The following is an 11,380-nucleotide window of genomic DNA, read 5'->3' on the forward strand; positions in this document are numbered from 1 at the left end:
TGCATAACCGCTACTCAGTAGATTGAAACTAAGATGCTTTTTTTTGTTGTTGCTTGGTTGCCTTTATGGATAAAAGGCCTTTAAAGAGCCACGGAGGGAGCAGAGGCTTCTGCGGTGCAGGGCTCCTTTTGGATTAGGTTCCCCCTGAAAGTCAACCAACCCCTCTTAGCTGCAGGCTCGGCTTCCCTGTGATCTGCAAGGCAACGTCGGTATCGCCTCAAGAGAACAACTGTTCACGCGAAATAATTGCTGCCGTTTGTAGTGCCCCAAATCCCCCTAAACCTCAACCCCGGAGTTCCTCGGCCACAACAGAAGGAGTCCTCAACTTTGAGTCGGTTTCTCGCCCCTTATAGAAGACTGTAGGCTTGGATTTTTTTTTCTTTCTGTGATTACTCCTGAAACGTGATAGTCTAATAAAATGAGACGAAAATGACTCCATTGTGGGTGCCGTTGTCCGTGCGTTCAGCCTGTTATATAAGATGCTTATGAGTATATAAAACAGCTTTTCATGGGTTAGAACAGAAGCCACTTTTTAAGACACTCCTAATCTCCACACAGGAAAAAAAACAACAAAAAAAACACACACACAGCCTCACTGAGAAAAACACATGCCACCATCTTTCCTCCAGCTCCTATTTCGGTTTGATTTAAACAGACTGTAACGCTGTCAGGATGCACAGCACATCTTTAAATACCTCTCCCATTCTGCCCTCTTTAAGATGCAGAGGGTGGCAGCCACAAACGTGTTTGTATGACGGGAGCCACCGGCGTAGCTCGCTTTAGGCTGGATTAGAGTGGCGTTCTCTTAAGAGCTTGCGGCCCTTGTAGATTTAGCATGCGCTCAATGCAAAGTCAATGGGAACAGTGTGTTGGCCTTTCTAGCGAGTGCAGGTCCTAGCTAGCAAGCTACGTTTCAATACACAATATTGTTCGGGGCCAGTTTTCCATATCCATCTCTTAATCTCTGTTTACAGATTAGAAATCTGCCATTACATTCATTCACTCAGCAGAGCGACCAACAGAGAGCGCCAGCAACTACAGCTTAACCAATGGAGAAATTACAACAACAACAAAAAAAGAATAAATTGCAAAAAAAACAAGGGGTATTTTTTTTTCTATAAATAAGGCTAAGCTACAAGACTGCAAACCCTGCTGCCAACTCTCTCAGAGGTCTGGTTTTGCGAGAATAGCGAAAGGCTGCTCTGCATGGAGTTGTCAGCATGCCATATCTCCTTTAAGGGGTCTTTCATAACTGGGAAAGGAAGCGTGCTCTGACACGTACAGCATTCCAGACCACAGCACCAGGTTTACAGCCTTTCCCCTCCATCTGTTTCCACCATCACACACTTCCTAACACCGTGTCCTGACGCACCGCAGTGGACCGGTGCTTTAAGTTGAACATATAAGACAGAGACCAAGTAGTTCATAACAGCTAAAGGGCGACGTGGAGATTTGCTCAAAGTCAAATGAACAGCACTCGGTGGTCATGGATTCAGCGCTCTCCACTAACTATCAGAGCTCTTTTCTTCTTTTTTTGGGGGGGGGGGGGCTTTCCCTTTTTCTCCCGTTAGGGGTCGCCACAGCGTATCATCTGTTTCCATTTCTCCCTAACTGTGCTTGGCCAATTACCCCACTCTTCCGAGCCATCCCGGTCTCTGCTCCACCCCCTCTGCCGATCCGGGGAGGCCTGCAGACTACCACATGCTTCCTCCGATACATGTGGAGTCGCCAGCCGCTTCTTTTCACCTGACAGTGAGGAGTTTCGCCAGAGGGGGACGTAGTGCGTGGGAGGATCACGCTGTTCCCTCAGTGGTGTGTTTTTTGGTTTCAGTATAAAGTGTGATCACAACTCATTTAAAATCTTTAGCGGCCTACGTGTACCATCGTTAGCCTACAAGCTACCGTTAGCCGAGGGAACGCGGTCTCTCGTCGCAATGCTTACAAGCAACGCCCAGCAAAGCCCGGTCCATTTTCCCATCCAGTGCCTCAAATTCAATTCAGTCCATCTAAATCAGGGATAGGCAACATGGTCCAGAAAGGGCCGGTGTGGGTGCAGGTCTTTGTTCCAACCAAGGAGTTGCACACCTGAGTCTACAAATCAAGGTCCTTACCAAGACTATTGGTTGACTAATAGAATCAGATGTGTAACTACTTGGTCGGAACAAAGACCTGCACCCACACCGGACCTTTCTGGACCATGTTACCTACCCCTGATCTAAATGGTAGATTTCATCATGTAGAGATGATGCCACCCCAGTTACCCTTCAAAGAACATCCTGGAAGCAATGGCGAGAGAAATATTCAAAGCAAATCACTATTAATTCCCTTTGTGACTTCTTCACTTTGACACAGTTGTATGAATGTATGTGTAAATGTGTGTGTGTGTGTGTGTGTGTGCGTGCGTGCACACACATGCAGATGTATGAATATAAATGCATATGTGCATGTGCCCTGCAGTCCGGCCCTGACCCTTACAAAGGCGCACACACATAACAGTGCATTTCAAATGACCGGGCTTGCTCGCCAGGCCCTGAACCATAGCCTCAGACCACTCTCTGGCGTGAGAGGCCGGTGACCTTCACCAGCATCTACCGCGCACACAACAGTGAGCCGAGAAGGAGATCAGCCAATTACAATCTCCCTGAGCAAACTAACGCTGCCCGGCTCCCTGTGCCCTTGTGGTGTGGAGATGTGCTCATGGCACAGCATACACACACACACACCCCTGACCTGGAGGTAACAGATGGCGAGAGCACATAACACAGGGGTGTACGTGAGAAAGCAAGAGAGACTTGAATGGTTGAAAGCAATGAAAGGAATACAAAGTTGGAAGGAAAAAGATTAATTTCCTGGATGTACTGATATTAATCTTGGCTGTCCGACAGTAAACCACATTCCAATTAAGCACGTGTTACATAAACCAGACGTTGATTTTATGCGTAATTTTCCTTCCAAATACTTCCGACAAAAGACGGCCCACTTTCCCATAGGTCTATCTTTTATTTCCTGAAATCCTTCTCTTGATGGAGGCTCCTCTTTTGCCAAGTGCTGTGGATAAACCACGTTCCTTTCTGGCCCGCACAGACAAACACTTGGGACACGCATACAGAGCCTTTAGCACCCCCGTCACGAGGGGATCTTTTGCTGTGTGCCATACATTCTTGTAGAAACTCATTCATATGCTAATGAGGATGCTTGGTGTAGATTTGTCTCTTCTTTTTTTTTTACACCAAGGCAAAGCGGGTTGCATCACGCGTCAACACTTGAGTCCCGCCGAGGCGTCCTGGCGCTGCAGTCTGAGGAAGCTAGCACTACTTCCTCCTCGTCGCTGTGCGCGTTTCAGTCACAAGTTGTGCTACACTGCTATGTCTCGCTCACCCTTTTCCTCACTTTCTTCACTGTACCGGTTCAAAAATCAAGAATGGTGCAAAAGGAGGCACAATCTGGAGAGACAGAGTCACACAGTTTAACCTGGTCCGAGTTCGTACCACTGGCAAATGCAAGACTTCCGACTCACGTCATTTGATTCTGTTATTATAGTTCTTTATTTCCACTCTACTTGTTCACTCCGCTTTCTCCTTTTACCATTTAAACCACACTGCATTGCATTTTAAAAGATGTAATACACTATATGAATAACGTTCGATTGATTGATTGCTTGATTGATTGATTGAGTCATTTCTCTGGAGTATTCATCCATTGAAGGTCTCTTCAACAAGACCCTAAAATTCCCCAAGCCTTTCTGTAAAACCTTGCAACTTATACTATCCAAAAACTGTACAAAAAAAATATGAACTACCTCGTTACATTCAGAAAAGAGGAGTCTGATTCAGGCCTCATACTTTGCATAAAAACTAAAGAGAAATTAAACCCTGGTATGCCAACGTGATGTCTTCGGTCTCTCTTCCATCACCTGAACTCTCTTTAGCACCCATCTCCTCCATAAATCTGTCTGAAGTCAAGCCAGACCAGATGAATCACTGTACCTCCACTCTTGAGTTTTGTGTGTCTCTATAAAATAAAAAAACCCAGCTCAATAACAAGAGGTTGGCACGACGCAGACGCCAGACTCGGCATCGTCCAGACACGACCTGACTGACAACAGTCATGCAGGATAAGATTAGCTGCTTCCTATTTTCGTACCTACAGTCGTCAAGGCCGCTGAGAAAGCAAGGGATTACTTTATCCGAGATGTTGAGCAACGCCGTCATACGGCCCGGCATAGCGTGTAACCGGGGGAACAACCCTGACAGAAAACATGTTTGACCACACAAACAAGCGCCGCTGTTTCGAAGCGTTTGAGAAGTTTGGTCCGCTCCCATACAAAACAAGCCCAGCGTTTCCCGGAACAGAAACCGGGGCTATCGAATATAAAAGACGCAGAATGTGACTGAAATCCAGAAACAGCTCCCCGGGACTCTTGCACTGTGATTTCACCACATCACACATGCTCTGGAGCGCAGTGCATATCTGTTTGTATGCATTTACAAACCAACCGCACAATGTGTTTTGTTGAATTTAGCTATCCATTGGTTGTGTTTATTTTGAAACTTGTGCACTTCTGGCAGTCTTTTAATTGATCTCGCCTGATGGGGGAGGTTAATTATAGGGCGCTCTACAAATTTACCTGACGTCTTGTCTCAGCCTTGGGCTGGGAAAAATTCCCAACAAGTTTCCTTACCGTGGTATTGACCTACTGACTTTTTAAATCCAGCTGTGTTTTTTGGGCTATCAAACTCTGGTCTGGGTCGACTGAAACTCGGGTTCCTGCGTCTAAAACCGTTGCCCGCCTTCATGTCGGTGGAAGTGCCATTTTCTAAAATAACAAAACAAACAAGCGAAGACGCGTGTATACAGAGGACGGACAACTAATTGTGCACATACACACAATCACGTGCACACAGAGAGACACACAAAAGAACCCACACAGTGTAACGACCACACTTGTGAGATAGAAGAAAAATTCAATTTGCATTCCTGGAAATATTCACACACACAGACACACACACACACACACACACACACACACACACACACACACACACACACACACACACACACACACAGAGTGTTATAAGATGGCAGATGCTCTACAGCTAGGTGGTAATTAGCATGGACTTGTGCATGATAATTAAAGTACACGTCAATGTACAAATATAAACCTGATTTCAAATCTAATCACAGTCAGTAGTCCTGGTGTGAAATGTGGATTTATGTATTCGACTCCATGTTGAGGTTTGATTCCGAAACAACACCCGGCCGGGGAGGCATAAACATCAACATCTGTGTAAATTAAGGGAATACTTCTGAGCTGTACAACTGAAGTTTCCAGCCAGGCGTGGTAATTCATTGGCACATTTAAGAGCCTTACCGTGTTCCTCACCCCCCCTTCTTTTTTTTTAAATGACTCTTTGTGAGGTACTGAGAGGCCCATGGCGGCAAGATAAGCCCAGGGCTGACCTTAATAAATACTTAATCGCCCTTCATTTTGTTCATTCATGGTGAGGAATTAAGTGACACTGCGCAAACAAGTTAAACAACAGGAATGGCATTCTAAATATTCACTCCCAGGTCTTTTTAAAATGCAAGTTACCATGGAGCTGCCCCGAGCAAACTACTGAGGAGGTAGGCAACATGACAGCCCAACAACCCCCCTCCCAAACATAAAACCCTCTAACCCCCTCTCCCCCCCATCTCTCTCAATCGCTCTCTCTCTCTCACTCTCTCTCTCAATTGCTCTCTCTCGCTCTCACACTCTCTCAATCGCACTCTCTCTCGCTCTCTCAATCGCACTCTCTCTCTCGGTCCCTCAATCGCTCTCTCTCTCTCTCTCTCTCTCTCTCTCAATCGCTCTCTCTCTCCCTCTCACACTCTCGCTCTCTCAATCGCACTTTCTCTCTTGCTCTCTCAATCGCTCTCTCTCAATCGCTCTCTCTCTCTTGCTCATTCGTTCTCTCGCTCTCTCAATTACACTCTCACTCACTCTCACTCATTCTCTCAATCGCTCTCTTTCTCTTGCTCTCTCTCACTCTCGTTCTCTCAATCGCTCTCACTCTCGTTCTCTCAATCGCTCTCGCTCTCACTCGCTCACTCTCTCTCGCTCACTCATTCACTCACTAACACACCACACACACACATGCACGCGCGCACGCACGCACACACACACATACACACACACACCACAAGCCGCAGTGGCTCCTATCCTGGTTAGGAATCCACTGGCTACAGCTGTAGAAAAGTTCAGTGGGGGACTCAAAGGGAGGGAAAGCAAAGTAAAAGATGGAGACAGCTAATAAAGTGAAGGAAAGGGAGACAATTGAAGAGAAACGAGAAAGAACAGAGAGGGACAGAAGTTTTGCAACGTTAATACGCCGAGGCGACCTGCTTCACGGACCTGCTTCACGGATGTTTTTGTGCAGAGGAGAGGATGGCAGAGAGAAGAAGAAGAAGAAGAAGAAGAAGAAGAAGAAGAAGAAGAAGAAGAAGAAGAAGAAGCCCAACCGCAGCCACGTCTCTGGGAGTCAAGCACAGAAGCCTTCCCAACCCTAACCCATCGCAGATCACGCTCTATTTCTAGCAGCGCAGCACACAACGACGGCCTGCACATGTGGCCGATCATCTGTTTACTCTGGAAAAGACTCTCAAGCCAAGGCACACACTCACAAGCACACAAGCAGGAGCCAACAAACACACACACACCACACACACACACACACACACACACACACACACACACACACACACACACACACACACACACACAGAAATACCATTTTGGGCAAAAACAAGCGTGGCATAAAAGAGTACATGTTGGTACATTTCTGTTCTCTCGTTTGGTTTTCCTCCCTGCTGGTCCACCTCGTAGGAAGTTCGACCATCACCACATCCTGTTGTTATTCTAATGCTTCACCAGTACCCAGATCCAATAAGCTAATGAAATCCTTCTGTTCAGTTGTGTTCAACACAGATCCGAGCAAACCTCTTACTACTGGGGCCGGGCAATACATCCATATCGTATCAATATCCGATTCTGATTCTCATATAGTATCAATACCATGATAGGAGACTAGATATCATCTGGGGTTCTGTGATATGACATCAGCGTTACCTTTTCCTGGTTTTAAATGCTGCATTACAGCAAAGACGTGCAATTTTCTGAACTTATTAGCCTGTTCTGGCTGTTATATTATTTGTCTACTAACAATAGTGTTTATCAAAAAATGTCATCGTGTAAATGTTTTGTGAGATCAATAGTCATCTCTACGATATCATCACAATATCGATATCAAGAAATTCAGTCAAAAACGTCCTGATGTTTGATTCTGCCCATATTGCCCGGCCCCACTTATTACATCTAGACACAGATTCATAGACAACTGATAACACACGTCACACATTCCTATGGATGGAACAAGTTTCATGATACAGATGCTTTCATGTCTTCACCGTCTCATTTCAAACAGAACGTCCCCGGGCATACTTGCCTTTCCCTTTCGCTCCCATTGATCACCTTCATGGATCAAAAATCATTAGCACAAACACATTGCCCCACCACCAGCACCACCATACATCAGCTGTGACTAGAAGAAGGGTGAGTTAGTTGTTATTTTACTACACCGTGAGTGATCCTACAACTAGCGTGCTACTAGCTTTAATGTTAGAATGCACCTAAATTAGTGTGGAGAAGGGGACCCACCACCGGTTAGACAGTCTTAAAAGGAAAGCAAAGGGGGCTGAGGTGCCCCCGACCCTTTGCTTTGCATCCAGAAGAGGAGGAGTAGGTACGAATGTGAGAGGGGGGGGGGGCACCACCACAATAATAAGTTTACTAGAGTTGGAGGATGACAATAATCAGACGGGAAGAAGGAGGGTGAGAGTTCCCCGGTTTTAGTGGATCCACAGGAGTCCGGGCCGCTCCGTATGGCCTTCCTACCTGACTGCTGCTGTGCCGAGGGAGTGGACCGCCTTGGTGATGTGGTGCCAGGTTTCCCCACGTGACTCGGGCTTGTCGACTTGGCCTGGGCGGATTTCACCCCACGATCTACCCGGCTTGGGGCGTCGGCCCCTGCTCTGCACCCCCCAAGATTAGCCTGGGGACACACTTTGTCCTGACCTTGGCCTCCACGAGGCAGAGAGGTTGAAGAGCCCTCAATGCGCTGCTTCATCTCAGAAGAAAGCAGACGGCCCTTGTGCATCCACTCCTGCATCTTGTTGACTGTCACGCCGTGACCCTTGTTGACAGAACCACCGATGGTGGCCTCCTGTGTGCCGCCTCTACTCGTCTCCTCCTTGTTATCGTGACCCTGAGTGTTTGCCGTGTCGCCGTTGTTGTCCGACGACCCCGTGAGGCTGTTGACCGAGCCACTGCTCTCGTTCAGCCGCCCGCTGCCTTGTTCATCCTCGCCACCTGCTTCCTGGAGCTGCTCGTCGCTGCTGGTGGCGTCGTCAACAGCCCCTCCTGTTGCGTTAACCCCTTTAAGATCTGCACTCCTTTCGTCCACACAAATCTCTGCGCTCTGGCCTCCAGAGGTCTCAGCGCACAAGGGCCCACTAGGATACCTGATAGCGCTGTCACTACTGGAGCGCAGTAACGTGGGTCTTGTGTTTGTAAAGGACAGGTTCGGCACGCTCTTGCTGTCGAGTTTGCCTCTGAGGCCTGACCTGATGTCCCAACCGAGGCACAGCAGGAGCGAGTCGGTGTCAGACCCTTGCTGAGGACTGTGCTCCCCTCCGGAGGACCAGGAGTCGCTATCCATGTTTTTTGCTGACAGCCTTGAGCACAAGCTATCTCTGGAGTGGCTGCTGCAAGACGAGGTGGCCTGCTGGTCTGCTAAACCCCCGCTGTGTTGTTGTACATCAAGGTTGATGTCATGCATGGTGTTAATAAGGAGGTAATACGCCTCTTTCAGCTGACTCCTAAGCCTGTCTGTCTCCTGGGCACTACTGCCGCCATTGAGCTGTCCTTTATCTTTCCCAGCCTGGGTCAACTCTGCAACCTCCGCTGCATCACCGTCACCTTTCCAGTCATGCACACCAGCACGCCCGCGGTCATAAAAGGGCAGATTCTCGTTATCGTAGTAATCCTCGTCTTCACTGTCTAACGAGTTGTGTCTGACTGAGCCCTCTCTGGCGCACAAGGGGGCCATGTTTATATCGCATATTTCTAATTCTGTGGGGAAAAAGGTCGGGCTTTGGAGAGCGGTCGCCCTGATGTCCCCTGCGAACCCGGACGAGCTGCCGTAGCTCTCGATGTTTTTTATCAAAATGCTTTCCTCCGTGCTGCGCCCGCTAAGACGACAGCCCGCGATACCGTTCGGACGCGTCTGCGTCGTACAAGCTGCAGAATTGCCCTCCGACGTCGGGTTGCCATCACTGACAGCATGGACGTGTCCATTCACAGCCGCCACATTCTCGGCCATGTGTCGGGGTCCCAAACCGGGATCTGCCCCGCTCTCCTCTCGGTCGGGGCACGCTTCGCTCACGCTAACCTGGTTACATCTACCAGCCCCGTTTTTCTGCTCTACCCTTGTGTGGCACGAGACGTGGCTGAAATAGCTGTCCCCGAACCCGATTGAATCGCCGACACTGTACTGCCGCGGGATGGGGACGAAGTGTCGTTTCCGTGCATGCTCCCCGCCGGTTCGTCCCCCCGCCGGTGCGACACGTCCGGCAGAGCCACCGCAGGGCCCCTGGCGAAACTTAGCGTTTCTCTCTCTAACGTTTTCCGCGAACCGCGTCTCTCTCTCGGGCGAGACCCCCGGGAGTCCCTCGTCAACCCGAGCCCTCGTCCCCCCGCCGCCCCGCTCTGCCTCTCGGTCGGTGCTGTATATGTGCGTCGCTGAAGCCTCGTAATGGGGAATCGCGCTTTTCTCCCGCACCACTGCCGCGACACCCCCGTCCACACAATTCTCATAGGTACTCATTCTGTCTGCCATACAATCCAGCCCTGTGAGTAAAACTACCGAGTGACCTTCACAGTCTCGCTGCTTATGGAAAACTTGGTCGTTACCTTCTCGCTCCCCGTTCGCGGCGGCGGCGGCGGCAGCGGCGGCGGCGGCGGCGCAGTATCCACCACCAGCTGTCGCCCCTTTCTTGGCTTTCTTCCCCCGAAGTTTCGCTAGTAAAGTCCTCCGCAGAGGATCGGCCATTCCTCTCCAGCCGGTAATTCCTCCAGTTTTCATTCAGCACTCCCCCGTCTTCCGAAGGGACAACGCACCGACCTACTGCTGCGTGTCGCTCGCCGCGGTGATAGCTCACCGGGCGCGCGGAGTCATCTCCATTCTCCGCTGTCACATTGACTCCGTCCGTTGTCTGCCGCTCTGCTTTGCGAGAGCTCACTGGGCTCTCTCTCTCTCTCTCTCTCTCTCTCTCTCCTCTCTCTCTCTCTCTCTCTCTCTCTCTCTCTCTCTCTCTCTCTCTCTCTCTCTCTCTCTCTCTCTCTCTCTCTCTCTCTCTCTCTCTCTCTCTCTCTCTCTCTCTCTCTCTCTCTCTCTCTCTCTCTCTCTCTCTCTCTCATCCTCTCTCTCTCTCTCTCTCTCTCTCTCTCTCTCTCTCTCTCTCTCTCTCTCGCCCTCTGTTTGCCTCTCTCTCTCCCTCTCTCTCTCTCTCTCTCTCTCTCTCTCGCACGTGCACGCGCACGCGCACACGCTCAATTGCGCTCTAGCGCCGCTCCCTCGCCTAACTTCAACTCGTCGTGCTGCAGGTCAAATATTTGGAATATTTTCTCGCGGGATTGAGGAGCCCGGTGGCAAAGTAATAAAACGATTACGATAATGATTATAATAGTACATACTAATGATGATAATGATAACAACAGCAACAAAAACATCAGCAACAATAACGATAATAAATTGTATTTGCATCATGCTTTTAAAGATTCCCAAAGTGCGTCACAGGGGGGAAATATATAAACAAATACCAAGAACAACTAAACACATGGAAGACGGAGACAGAACGCGACACCGTGGACATCAGAACAGCAGACTATCAGCCCGTCAGTGGTGTGTGGTTTATAATTCAGGGGAGCATTTGCATGATGACCATGCATTGTTCTCGAGCATCGCGGCACATGTACAGGCTTTCCGAACGCGGCGATGACGTAATGAGGATAGAAATTAACGTCACATTATACAGATGCTACGTTCACTGAGCGATAAAGAGAATATCCTCCAACCAAATGTTTACCCTCGGGTACCAACGAGAAACCAGCTGTGTGGAGTAGCCGTAGAGTTGGCCTGTATGCTTTACACTATGCAGGCCCTCAGAAACACGCACGCGCACAAGCACTCTGCATTGAAATTCAACACATCATTGTCCCAAAACGTGAATGCAATTCAGCAAGAGAGCCAAAACCTCAAATTAACACCTTCACTGGTGGCTG

At 49.0% G+C, this 11,380-nt stretch overlaps 1 protein-coding gene across 1 annotated transcript in view; it reads right to left on the minus strand.

The window, feature by feature from the left end:
* Nucleotides 1–10,297, minus strand: part of syde2 (synapse defective 1, Rho GTPase, homolog 2 (C. elegans)) — a 73,928-nt gene extending 63,631 nt beyond the window's left edge. Inside the window, 1 exon segment of the mRNA XM_056276554.1 lies at nucleotides 10,010–10,297. Within this exon segment, the coding sequence (XP_056132529.1) occupies nucleotides 10,010–10,148 (139 nt within the window). The 5' untranslated portion in view covers nucleotides 10,149–10,297.
* Nucleotides 10,298–11,380: the final 1,083 nt, after the last annotated feature.

This window comes from Lampris incognitus, chromosome 3 (assembly GCF_029633865.1).
Source record: "Lampris incognitus isolate fLamInc1 chromosome 3, fLamInc1.hap2, whole genome shotgun sequence".
Lineage (NCBI taxonomy): Eukaryota > Metazoa > Chordata > Actinopteri > Lampriformes > Lampridae > Lampris > Lampris incognitus.